At 32.7% G+C, this 14,788-nt stretch overlaps 1 protein-coding gene across 1 annotated transcript in view; it reads left to right on the top strand.

Moving 5' to 3' along the window:
• The window catches only part of LOC115884458 (calcium-activated potassium channel slowpoke), a 165,464-nt gene that overhangs the window by 82,598 nt on the left and 68,078 nt on the right, over positions 1-14,788 (top strand). Inside the window, exon 13 of the mRNA XM_030903048.1 lies at positions 1,744-1,899. Within this exon, the coding sequence (XP_030758908.1) occupies positions 1,744-1,899 (156 nt within the window). The remainder of the gene's footprint in view (positions 1-1,743; positions 1,900-14,788) is intronic.

The following is a 14,788-nucleotide window of genomic DNA, read 5'->3' on the forward strand; positions in this document are numbered from 1 at the left end:
TGGATTGATATGTAGAAGGAAAGGAGTATATCAATTTAGTGCTTTTGAGGTTTATTATTTTTTAAACAATAGCTTTAAAAATGAGTTACCTGAAACTAATACCCAAGTAGCATCTATCTGACTTCGAAATAAATCTGACCTGAAGCGACGTCAGACTTTGTGCAAATTTAGGTCGGGTGCTGGTGACACGACTGGTGACGTCGCTTTCCTATTAAAAGTGACGTCGTTGGATCCGAGTCGGTAAATTGTATTAAAATTATATAAAATATATTGTTCCAACGTTGGCTTGCACGACGTACCTATACTTGAACTAGCCCGACGTCTACCCGTTGTCCGAATAGGATACGTCTCACTGATAATCCCTAAAGTAACGTCCAATTATATTTTGTTGTATTTTATGTTCATTTTTAACCTAATTTACGTATCTCTATTTACGTCCGTAAATACAACCCATTAAGTAGCATTTGCGGCCTAATAAACATCATGAACATAACCTAATAAAAAGTTTTTGTAAACAAACTTAATTTTTTTTATTATGCCTAAAAAAACACTCAAAAGGCATTTAGACATTCATCTACATTTTACAGAAAGAGGTCGAGGCTTTTGCAAAATAATAATAGTAGTAGTGATGTCTTCCCTCCGCCCACGAATGCTTTCTATCCGGAAGAGATGCTGCATTATATTGGTGCATCTTAATTTTATTTTTTAGCTTAGGAAACCAGCAGACCCCATCCTCCTCCTACATGTGCGGTACTGGTTCCAATTCTTTTAAATTTTGTATATACTATGTTAAAAAAGTGGCTGCCCATTGTTTTAAAGAGAAAACAAAAACTAAAATATAGTTGCACAAATCCACAAATCACTGATACGCAAAGTGAGGTTACGTGGCGTACGTTGGAATTATATACGTCATAATACGATTGCCGGTCGTCCGGTTTGATGACTTCGGTCATGTGAGACGACTAATGTTGGAGACCCGGTCGGGATTGGTATATTGGTAGTTCATATTAAGTCGGACACAGAAATCCGCCATTCTTAACAAGTATCCGATTGTCAGCCATTTTAAAATCGTTTTATGTTTTTAAAATTTATATTCACATTCCGATTTCTAGTAGAATAATATTGATAAGATTGATTTTGGGGGGAACCCCAGTACAGTTTTATGATTAAACCAGCTAGAAAATAAAAAAAATATTTTGCGAGTTACTTTTTTATAGATATTTTTATTTCATAAATGTACCTAATTTTGAAGGCGCTCGTTGTTTTCCGGAGTATTTTAATCAGATATATCAAAAAAATGACTTCCGTTGACAAAACTGATGTCTGGATTAATGATTCAGAATTATTATAATATGAAATTAGGTAGGCGCTTATAGTTATATTCGAGGAGTAATTATGAATCTATTTGTAATTAGGTAGTTTGGTTGGGTTTTTATGTATTCTTGGTAGCGAATATGAAACCAAACGTAACGGAAGTGCTTAGCGACGAATTTTAAATAACTAAAATCCAAAGTAATATGACGTTGGTAATTGGTAGAATTACATTCCCTATTAGGTCAGATACCGACGTCGAGGCGACCCAAATCTGTATTCCCCATTTAGGTGCAAATAAGGGTCGTCAGGCGGTCGAACCGACGTTGGTACCCGACGTCGGGTTTATTGAACGCGACGTATACCCGACGTTAGATAACGTCCAAATGCTACTTGGGTATATGCTTATTTTTTAATGTTTTCTTTTTTCAGGCTTATTTACTGAACATTCCATCATGGGACTGGAAGCAAGGCGACGACGTAATCTGTCTTGCTGAACTCAAACTGGGATTCATCGCTCAATCCTGCTTGGCTCCCGGATTTTCTACGATGATGGCAAACTTGTTTGCTATGCGATCCTTCAAAACTGTAAGCAATCTCTTTGGTTAACTTTTCCTGTTTTTATTCCTTTTATATAACACGTTATTTAACTTATTATTATTTTTATGGACGTTCTGGGTTATATCAACAGCAGACTTACGATATGGTATGATGAAATCTTATGTAGTTTTTCGATGTTTCAATAAACATAATTTTCTTTTGAAAACTCTTAATTCTAAATGAAGAATTTTTTTTGGAAATATTTTTTTTATTTCTATACTTTTTTTTTTCATCATACAAGATCTTAGTTTATACGTACTGTAGATATTTGAAAGAATAACAGAAAACCTACAAAATAAAATGAACAAATTTGCCTAACGGGCAAAAAAACAATTCTATTGTTCAGACGACAATTTACTAAACAGAGATATAAACCACATAAAAAATACATTAATAAAAAACGACTATCCACCATCTTTTATTGCCAAAACATTCAGCGAAATACAAACTCCAAATCATAGACAGAATACGCACAGTGATTACACAATATATACAACTTACAATTCCATACATACGAGGCCTTTCGAAAAAATAAGAAGGATAGGAAAACAATAAAACATACAAACATCTTTCAAAACACAAAATACACTTAGATCCATTTCAAAACACACTAAACCAATAAACACTGGACAACAAAAGAAAATGTAATATACAAAATTGAATGTCATAAATTTTATATTGGTGAAACATCTAGACCCTTATACAGGGTGAGTTTCCTACAAGTCAGTTAAATGAGGAAAGAATTGCAGTTTAATTTTTTTAGTCTTATTAGATATTTCGAAAAAAAAACAAATTTTGGCTATTTTAAAAATTGTCCCTAATTCCATTATAATCTATTTTAGACAAAAAGTTGTAGATAATCACATCCCTAATGAGACTGTGTTCTTCGATTTTTTCTAAAGCCTGTCATTTTTGACATGACACAAACATATGTTTTTTTAAATGGAAACCATAGCTGGCCATGAATTCATAAAAAGCGCCATTTTTTAAGCTTTTTAGCGATATAAGCTATAATATGTTTCTTTGACAAAATTACTGAGTTATAGCCAATTTTTATCTTTCTTGACTAATTTCACTTAGTTAGCAAAAAAAGTAAAAAAAGTAAAAAAAAAGTAAACAAGTTCAATCGTCATTGCTCTCAGAAATATGAAATTGTCACATTCAATCTTTGTAAATTAAAATAAACAAAAATTGTAAATAAGAGTTTTTCAAATGAAGAAAAGCGTGTAGGATTATTGGTTCAACTTTTCTTGACCATACCGTTTCGAGGATACGTTGACCGTTGACCGGTGAACGTTACTTATTTACGTTTTTTAGAGAAAGGTTTTCAAGACATGTTAGAAAAGTTAAATTTATTAATACTCGCGCATTAATAGAGTGGTTCCAACATGACTTTCATTATGACACACCAACCCCAACCCCTCCCCCCTCACACATACACACACACACACACAATGAAAGAAATGCTAAAAATTATTTATATCATAATTATGTAGACTCAGGGATAGAAAGAGGTAGACCAATTGCATGGGTCTCCTCGGTCACTTGACCTATCCATTTTAGATTTTTTATGCGGTATGGTTAACAACAAGGTTTACAACAGAACTTATGAATTGAGAGAGGCACTCGAAGACCGGTCGTTCTGTGAGAATAGCTAGAAATTCAGTTTTAAAAAGATGCATTTATGTACCCAAAACAATTGCGGATTTTTTGAACATTTTCTAAAATGTAGTGATATTATTTTTTTAAGTTTTAGTTTGTGTAATGCAAATTGTAAAGAGCCGTTTAATAATATATTTTGTCTTTTTATAAGTAATAAATCATAACAAAATTAGAACATCATTGAAAACCGTTCTCTAAAAAAACGTAAATAATTTTCACCGGTCAACGTATCCTCGAAACTGTATGGCCAAGAAAAGTTGAACCAATAATCCTACACGCTTTTCCTACATTTAAAAATTTTTATTTACAATTTTTGTTTATTTTAATTTACAAAGATTGGATGTGACAATTTCGCATGTCCGAGAGCAACAACGATTGAACTTGTTTCCATGGCTAATTAAGTGAAATTAGCCAAGAAAGATAAAAATTGGCTATAACTCAGTAATTTCGTGAAGGGAACATATTATAGCTTATATCGCTGAAAAGCTCAAAAAATGGCGCTTTTTATGAAGTCATGGCCAACGATGGTTTCCATTAAAAAAAACATATGTTTGTGTCATAAGTCAAAAATGACAGGCTTTAGAAAAAATCGGAGAACTCAAACTCATTAGGAATGTGATTATCTACAACTTTTATCTGAACACTTTTTGTCTAAAATAGATTATAATGGAATTAGGGACAATTTTGGATTTTTCCAAATATCTAGTAAGCCATGAACTTTTTCAAAAATCTGAAAGGCGCATATTTATGACACCACAAAACTGAAATTCTCTCCCGATTTAACCGACCCTCTATCTCCAATAGTTTCCGAGGTGCCCATAGAGAACATCGTAGGAAACTCACCCTGTATGTTCGAATTAAAGAACATAAAGATTATTTAAGAAAGGGCGACTTTGACAAATCTAAGATTTGTCAGCATTGATGGAACACACAGAATAGATTTTAACAATGCAAAAATTATAATGAAAGAAGCGATAGCCTCTAAAAGAAAAAAAAGAGAGACTTTTTTAATACAGTCTAATAAAAATGAGTGAATTGCTCATGCATCTGTAGATGTTAGTAATGTATGGCAATCGCTTCCGGAATAGATTTTGACAATTCCGCATAGATTTTAACATACATAAAATTTAAAAATAATCATACAGAGAGTTTTAAAGCTTTTTGGTTTTACCATATTAAGTAATTGTTATCAGGTAGTAATTGTTAATTTTGAAGTTTAACTTGATATAATGTCATTTTAACAGAACGTCAACGGATTTTTGTAGACGTATCCGTTTTAAAAAAACTAAAGTGTTCTCGAATAGTTGCATTTAGATATTTTAAATAGTTTTTTTTGTTCTTTGTATTTTTTGCTTTCGACGCCGGAAAGAAGTATATTTTCGAAACGTTAAGCATTTTTTTGTCCATTAGGCAAATTTGTTCATTAGTAAGCCACTGCTGACAATTAGTCTCCGTTGGATTAACCCAGCAGTGTTTACTAAAAATAACTATTTTATTTTGAAGATTTTCTTCCAATGACTTCCATTTTCTTCTTTTTTGATAAATAACAGCATTTATAACAATATCTTTTGCATTGATATATCAATAATTAACATACAGAGAAGACCAGGCTACTAGTAACATAGCAAGTTGCCGGACGAATTTACGTTTACCCATTTTGCGTTCGTACTCGAGAGCCACTGCCGGCTAGTCGGCTGGTCAGGCAGTACGCAGTTGCAGTTGTACTTGGACGGGTCGGTTGTGACAAACTAGGAATATGACGCGAGGAGTGCCGTGTATTTATTATTTTCATTTTAAGTGTTTACCTTCACTTAAGGTAACATTTAAAATAAAAATACTTAAATATTTATTATTTGAGTGTGTTTACAAGCCAAAACTAAAAATAAATAAATTCTCTAAACCCCAAAAAAAAACTATAATATTACTCTCAATAAAAAAAGTTATAACAAGTGTTCAAAAAGACCACCTTCCTGTGCTAGACAGAAGCCTAGGCGGTCGTAAAATCCCCGTCTGACATTGGCTAACATATTAGGGCTAATAGTTTGGAAAGCCTCTCGTATTTTTACTTGAAGCTCATCCAGATTATTAGCCCTAAAAGAAATCATTAGGAGAAAGATCTGGTGATCTAGCGGGCCACAAAATAGTTCCATATCCACTAATTAAACGGTTGGGAAAAGTATTGTTCAAATATTCTTGAACAATACGGGCATTGTGGGCAGGGCAACCACCTCAGCAATTTGATTACTTGAAAACGTCATTTTGATCCGCGGTAGCACAAACGAACACTTGCTTTAACTCCTGTTCTTCATTAATCAACACATCAGGCTTTTTGTGTTCTGGGGACACGCACCCATGTTTTTCAAAATTATTAATAACTCTTGATATAGTAGATAAAGATGGAATTGGCCTGTTTACAAAAGTTTGTGGAAAAATTATTTGTATATCCCGATAAGACCTATTTTGGAAATACCATTTTACAATTAGAATTTTCTCACGAACTTCATAAACATCCATTATTTTACTTAAAAAATAAATTTTACACGAGAACTGTCGCGAGAATCTACGTATTCGTTTTGGCTATTAAAACACCAATAAATACCAATTCTGAAACATTCTTATCACATGTCGACCTATTTTTATTTTATCGCATTTTATCCGGCGGACGGGTATACGCTAATTCGTCCGGTTCTGCCTATGTTACTACTACGGTGGTTCTGTCTGTATACAAGCTAACTTGGTAGCTTGTATGTATTTTAAATATCTACAGTATGTTAGTTAAAATCCTGTACACATTTTCAATATTTTTTCGGACTTTATACTTGTGATATAGTGCTGTCGAACATATGTGAATAGACGTTTTGCAATGGTTACAGTCGCCGGGCATGCAGGTGTGGACCAACGATTATTTGCGTGGTACAGGAATGGAGATGTACACTGAGACGCTCAGCCCATCTTTCATCGGCATACCGTTTGCTCACGCGGCAGAGTAAGTCGCTATAGTCTGTCCTTTTCACTCAACGAAAATGCCAAAACTTCTTTTCAATAGTCTGTCTATTATTTTTAAAGTGTTTCGTGCTTCTCACCTATTAATTACTTAAGAAAATAAAATAAAACCAAATTAAACTAATTTAAAACTCAATCAGCCTTAGAATAACAAAATTTTATATACAGGGTGCTCCGAATTGTAATCGGGAAACTTTGACAGTATATTCTACAGATAAAAATAAATAAAAAAGTTCGTATAAATTTATGTCCTAAAATGCTTCTTTTCTGAGATACAGGATGTAGAAGTTTCATTTTACTTCGAATTTTTTGTCTCTGGGTGTTTTTTTACATGAGAAATTTGATTTTGATGTCAACATAAGTCCTCTTTGGATTGATAGAGCCACATACACTATCGGACAAAAGTAAAGCAACACTTCAAGAAATATTTGCAAATCGCTATTTTTTAATTATACATGCATGATAATGTATACAAATACAATAAATTTAAAAACTACGAAGTAGGCTATGAGTATCGATAACAACAAGAATTTTTACTAACAAAACAAATGAATTTATTTTGACATTTAGTTTTAAATGCTTAATAGAAACGCGTCAAAAGTAGAGCAACATTCAAATAATTCATTCCAAAAAAGGGTTTTAGCAAAAGTAAAGCCCAAAATAATTCTGCAAGGTTTATTTTATGTTTTTTTAAACATTTCTATGCTGGATTAGTCATGCCAAGAGGAATTCCAATTTCAAAAGACTTGAAGCAAAGTGTTGTGGATGCATTCATGGAAGGTAACAAGCAAGCCAATATTTCAAGACAGTTTGTGTTACCCCGGTACAGTGTATCTAAAATAATTTCATCGTATAATAACTGGGGACACTTAGAAAAGTTGCCAAAATCGGGAAGGCCAAAGAAAACAACAGTAATGACCGACAGACGCATCAAAAGAATTGCTCAAAATGATCCTTGGAAGTCCGCACCTAGAATTATTGCCGAAATTCCAGAAATTACGGTTGGTATACGAACAGTACAAAGAAGATTAGTAGATGCAAAGTTATTTAGTAGACGTCCAGCCAAAAAGCCGTTAGTTTCGGAAAGAAATAGAGCAGCAAGGTTGGCATTCGCACGTCGCCATTAAAGTGGACCGTCACTGACTGGAAAAAAGTTCTGTTCGGTGATGAAACGCGCTACAAAATATTCAATTCTGATAAAATGAGACGTTTGAGGCAACCAATCAATACATGGTTTAATCCTAAATACCTAACATCTACAATTAAACACGGTAAAGGCAGTGTATTTTTATGGGGTTGTTTCTCATGGAATGGGATAGGCCCTATACACTTTATTAATGACACGATGGACCGATTTGTTTATAAGGATATCATGCATAATATTATGCTTCCTTATGCAGAATGGGAAATGCCACTGCGTTTTATTTTCCAACAGGACAACGATCCAAAACACTCTTCACAAGTTGTTCAACAGTGGTTTAGGGAAAATGACGTTCGAGATTTGCAATGGCCATCACAATCCCCAGACCTTAACCCCATCGAAAATCTCTGGGAAGAAGTAGAACGTCGTATTCGTACCCAAATGTTTCAAAATAAACAATCATTGATGGATAAAATTAATGAAGTTTGTATAAATCTTTCCGAAAATGTCATTCAGAAGTTGATTGCTTCAATGCCGCGCCGTTGTCAGCAAGTTATTAGTAATAATGGATATTCTATCAATTACTAATGTATGACTTTCAATTAGTATTGTTCTTAAACGTGTTAAATATTTTTTGTTGAAATAAGACACAATAAAATTTGTTGAATACAATTTGTTGCTCTACTTTTGTCGCCCCTATTCTTATCAATTTTTATAATCAATATTATTTATCATTTTTAAACTGATTAAAAGTACACCAAAATAGTACTAGTACTAAATAGTACTATAGTAATAGTGTAAGGATAGTGTGTTAGTAAACATAGCCGAAAATCACAACCTAATAATTTTTTTTATTCAAACATGAATAAAAATGAACTTTGTTGCTCTGCTTTTGTCCGATAGTGTATATGTTTTTTAACTGTTTTAAAGAGTAATAACTTTTCATACGTACCTGTATTAAACTACTGAGAAAAATATAAATTTCCGCCGGTTTTTACTTAAAAAAGGTTGCTTTGTACGAAAAAAATCGCTACGAGCAACCGTTTTTAACGTATTTGGAATGGAAATAATTAATACTTGTCATTATTGACAAATAATAAACATGTTGATTATAGTTATTTGCCTGAAATGGTAAATTTGGGAACTTTTTACTTTGTTAAATTAATCATTAATTTTTGTAGACAAAATTATGATAAAACAGTTTCTTTTAAACCTTTGGCACAAAGACATTTTCAGATATATTATTTTAGTCTAATAACTATCTAGTCAACATGTTTAGTTATGATGACATGTATTTGACGCGATTTTTACCAAGAGACTTGTTTTATGTAAAAAAGGCGGAAATGTATATTTTTCTCTCAGTAGTGTAATACCGGTACAAACGAAGAGTTGTTACTCTTCAAAATAATTAAAACATATAGGTGGAGCCCCCTACAAATAAGAGTATCTAGATCAAAATCGGATTTTTCATGTCAAAAAATTCCCAGACACCAATTTTTACCCAAATATCTAAGTTAGTACAGAAATTATTAGGCTAAACCAAATTAAAAATTTAAATTCTACACACTATAATTTAGCTACCAATAGGGAATGCAATCCCGCACCAAAATCTCAATCCCGCAAACCCGCGGGATTAAAGCAAGCAATCCCGCGGATCTGCAAAATTGCAGGACTGTAAACAATAGTCATACATTTGGTCCTAAATGGTACAAAAGGCATTGTACATTTTGGATAGGCCCACAATATATTGATATAGCGTGTATCTTAAACTAGCTGTACAGAAATTCGGACCGATTTATACAGGGTGTTCAAAAAAGTATATTTAATATTAAATAAACTTAAATTTTATTATAATTTATCTACTTTTTTTATTAAATAAAATTATTATTCTGATGTTGAAGTTTTTTTTAACTTGTGTTAGTTATCTGCTTTTACATACACTCTATATCAATATTTTTTTGGCATATGCAGAATGTATAAAGCTTTTTGTACCACTTAGGACCATACGTATGACTAAAAATGCATATTTTTCGAAAAAAAAATCAATTTTCCTTAAAACAAAAAAAAATTAAAAACCGATCAAATTGTTTTTTCTAATTTCAATACAAATTAGTCGTACTTGGTAAAAATTTCGATTTCTTAAAATTCGTAAATTTGCGGTAAAAAAGATTCTTGACCAAATTGTCACTCTCTTATAAAACACCCTATACGATATTTCGCTAAATATATTTTCGAAAACCAGCGTCTTAATCACAATAGATGCATCTAAAACCTCGTCCAAACCGCATCCCAAAATCTTTTTTAGTTCAAGAGATATTCAACTTTAAATTTACCCTAAAATTTTGCTTGTCCCGATAATTATGTCCGGCATGGCAGTTTATTTGGCGAAATTGTCCACAAGTACTAGTTAAACGGGTTCCCCAGGTTCCGAGCGTCGACTCATCGGCCCGGAACGAAGGGGTTTGACCTTGATCGAGATCGGTTCGGTTACCCAGTAGTAATGTGTCAATCCCGCGGATCCCGCACTATAAATCCCGCAACTCGATCCCGCGGAATCTCAGAGGGATCCCGCATTTGCAGGATCCAGCATTAGCGGGATTGCATTCCCTAGCTACCAACATGAAAATTTTGTACCTTACACAAGGACTGACAACGCAGGCGCGTAGGTGACATGTTATGTCACCTAACCTGCTAACCTCATATGGCATTAAACCATGGTACAAAGAATACAAGGTATGATCGATAGCGGCGCCAATTTCGTTCAGTTCGCGCATACCACCTGTGACGTCACTAAGAAAATAATGAATAAATAAAAAATAAAGAAAGTTGACAGGAGATCTGCATTTTTTGGGGTTATGGTTAAGAATTGTTTATTTTTAAGACTTTTTAGTTCGTTTAATTTAATAATTACTAAAACCAGCAGTTCCAAAAATATATTTAAAAATAATAATTATCTATTAACATGGATTTGGACGATAGGTAAGAAAACTAAATTTATTTCTATATTCGGTATAAAATTGTTTATTAGGTTTTTAGTTTGCGATGTTTATGGTAAATAATTTTCATTTTCATTGCCTCTGAATTCACATGAGGACAGAGTTGAGGATATCTATGGAAAAGTAACCACAAGAGGAATTGTTACATCATTTAAAAAATGTTGGGAAGTTTATTGTTTCCCATCGAATTAGTGGAAGTAATATCAAGGGTGAAGTTTATTATAATTAGTAACCTGTGCTTCTTTTTATATGTAGATGTTTCTGGTTTTGAAAATAAATCGGTTGAACGACACCCAAAATTTAAAGGAAGTATTTGCATACCCAGAATATGCCCATCAAGGATTATATTTATAGCTCAAATTTCCTTTAATGGTAGGCAATTATTCAATGCAAATTAACTTTTTAAGTGACTGAAGTATTAAATAGTTTACAATATGGTATATCACTAAAAATATATTACTTTTAGGTACAATTAGGGCCCGATACATTTCAAAAAGTAGAATATTATTTTATATTAAATGAGGTGTTGTACCAACAATCAATTTATATTAATACCGGAGATTAAAAAATAACAGAATAAATAGTTCTTTTTTTTATACTACAAAAATAAACTATAGAATACAACAGTATTTAAAAAATAAATAAAAAGTTATGTCCCGGCCGAGATTCGAACTCAGGTCTCTCGCTTCCTAGCCCGACTCCTTACGCACTGCTCCACAGTAACTTGCTTAGCGATAATTCAATGACGGTATATAAACAAAAAAACAGGTTTATAACAATATCTTGACGATTTGAACTGGCGCGCGGAGAGTGCTGACCAATAGCGCCTGTTATCACCTGTGACGTAGCGACCAACCTGCGCAATATCATACCTTGTATTCTTTGTACCATGGCATTAAACATATTATGTCTAACGCCATCCGTCATATGAACTGCTAAGCAGCTTTAGGAACAGCTAAAGTAGTCTAGGACGATTAAAATAGATGTAGGCTTGCTAGACGGTTTATAGAGGGCCTATCCATCATTTACTTTCCCTAAACCAGTTTTGCTGTTTATAAAACTGCTTAGCAGTTCATATAACAGGGGTAAACGCTTAGAAAATGTGGGCCCTCGGTAAACATTTTGAAGTTTCATTAAACAGATGACGTTGACGTATAACGTAAATCATGTAACAGATGGCGTTTGACATGTAAGAGATGACGTTTAACATATACCATCCAACGCGCTTATATAAAGTTCAATTCTAAGACTGCTAATTAGAAGACATTCAATTTCAATTCTATAATATTATCTTAACTTTTTAAGTATTAAAATATATACATATCTATTTATCATCATCTAAATTGATCATATTGAATTTTGATTAGTGTCAGTTTTGCATTTTCGCCAAGGAAAGATAGACTATACTTACGCCCTCTTATCGGAAAACGAAAGAAACAACTTACCCGCCATATGTGTGTCTTACGTCATGTGCGTGTGTTACCGACAAATCGTCGTTTTGTCTAGTTTTTGCGTTTCATTTCCTGTCTCCCTATCTCTCTTGTTTATAAAGTGCGGAGCGGCGTTGCCACGTTTATTTTTGTATGTCGCACGGATTTCAGCAAGACAAGACTTACTCTATTTGTATTCCTTTTATGTAGTACTTCGGACAAAACTGATCGTGTAATTAGGATCAAATTTCCTACAGGTAAGTCATTTGATCTGTTAATTTTAGTCTAATAACTAGCTAGTCAACGTGTTTAATTTGTGTCAATGATGACATGTATTTGACGCGATTTTTACAAAGAGACTTGTTTTATGTAAAAAAGGCGGAAATGTATATTTTTCTCTCAGTAGTGTAATACAGGTACAAACGAAGAGTTGTTACTCTTCAAAATAATTAAAACATATAGGTGGCGTCCCCTACAAATAAGAGTATCTAGATCAAAATCGAATTTTTCATATCAAAAAATATCCAGACACCAATTTTTACCCAAATATCTAAGTTAGTACAGAAATGATTAGGCTAAACCAAATTAAAAATTAAAATTCTACACACTATAATTTAGCTATCAACATATAATTTAGCTAACGCCATCCGTCATATGAACAGCTAAGCAGCTTTAGGAACAGCTAAAGTAGCCTAGGACGATTAAAATAGATGTAGGCTTACTAGACGGTTTATAGAGGGCCTATCCATCATTTATACTTTCCCTAAACCAGTTTTGCTGTTTATAAAGCTGCTTAGCAGTTCATATAACAGGGGTAAACGCTTAGAAAATGTGGGCCCTCGGTAAGCATTTTGAAGTTTCATTAAACAGATGGCGCTGATGTATAACGTAAACCATGTAACAGATGGCGTTTGACATGTGAGAGATGACGTTTAACATATACCATCCAACGCGCTTATATAAAGTTCAATTCTAAGACTGCTAATTAGAAGACATTCAATTTCAATTCTATAATATTATCGTAACTTTTTGAGTATTAAAATATATACATATCTATTTATCATCATCTAAATTGATCATATTGAATTTTGATTAGTGTCAGTTTTGCATTTTCGCCAAGGAAAGATAGACTATACTTACGCCCTCTTATCGGAAAACGAAACAACTTGCACCCGCCATATTGTGTCTTACGTCATGTGCGTGTGTTACCGACAAATCCGTCGTTTTGTCTAGTTTTGCGTTTCATTTCTGTCTCCTATCTCTCTCTTGTTTATAAATCTCTTTGTCATTTTTTTTGTATTGTACTACTTACTACAGCTCTGTGGTTTGTGTTACTACATGGCTAGTTATGATCTAATAAGGAAAATAGTTTTTCCCTAATAGAAATATATTAATTAAGTTAGCTTGAACGTGATGGGGGATTAATATGACTTAAAATTCCGGTTTATCAGTGCCGTTATAATTTCATTAAAAACATGTAAAAATATAATGTAGGGTAGACTCCTAAGATGTTAATTTGTTGGCTTTGTTTTATCTACGTTTTCAATAAATGTTATTAGTTATTAAAATTGTGTTAAAAAATCTATTTCTAATTTAAATAGATAAGATATAATTATAATAATAATTTAATAACAATAATATCACATATATTACTATTTCAAAATTTCATGTTATAACCTCTTTCTTGTAAGCTGTAACACAAACTACGGAGTTGTAATTTTATCCACTATAAATTCTCACATTCTTCATTTGTAAATATTCCAAAATGTTGTCTAATACCTACTGATTTTTTTATAAAATGGTGTTTTCTGATTGGACGACGTCCCACAAGCCTAGTCACTACTTATTTTTGTTTATTTCTCAGCTCAAAAGATGCGCAAAACCATCGGTTATGATTATTTTCAGCAAGCTTTTGTGATTTATCTGCTGTTGATGTGTACTGTAAAATTCTAAAACAAACCAACCATTATTTTATTTTTTAAAAAATCCATTATTTTAATTGTAATACTCCACAGTTTTGGAGATTTTTACAAGTGGTTCTTTAGTGTATATTTACAGTCAAAGCACATCACTAAAATTTTTAAAATTAAATTTATCAAATTTATTTATTTATTTTTAGTGTACACTTTCTTCGAAGTTACTTGTACTATCAAATAAATAAGAATCATATTCCGTGCAGTTATGTAATAAAGTATTCCTTAATGTCATTAGTTTGGCTTGAAAATAGATATCTTTATTGATCCTGATTTGTAAGTCTATTTAGATACAGCCTGTCTACATATGATCATTTGCACTGAAATCTGCGCATATATAATCTGCGCATTATATTATTTATATAATTAAGAAGCGGGGTTGTGAGCTCCATTGACATTTTGTTTCAAAAAGCGACCAAGATTGCTGACCCTGGCTACTAGCATATCTACGAAATTGTAGTCAGGGGGTGAAACGCGGATAGTTAAAGAAAAACAAAGATGAAAATTCATTCATTAACTTTAACCATTACTCCTACGTGGAGTATAGAACTTCAATCAAATTGTTCTAGATCTCCCAACATTGTTAATCATTCCCAATGTTATTCTGGCCTTGTCTGTTTGCTTTATGATATATTGCTCTGTGTCTCCGTTGGTTTAGTACAGACCAGGGGC

This window comes from Sitophilus oryzae, unplaced genomic scaffold (genome assembly GCF_002938485.1).
Source record: "Sitophilus oryzae breed Bouriz unplaced genomic scaffold, Soryzae_2.0 scaffold_249_pilon_pilon, whole genome shotgun sequence".
Lineage (NCBI taxonomy): Eukaryota > Metazoa > Arthropoda > Insecta > Coleoptera > Curculionidae > Sitophilus > Sitophilus oryzae.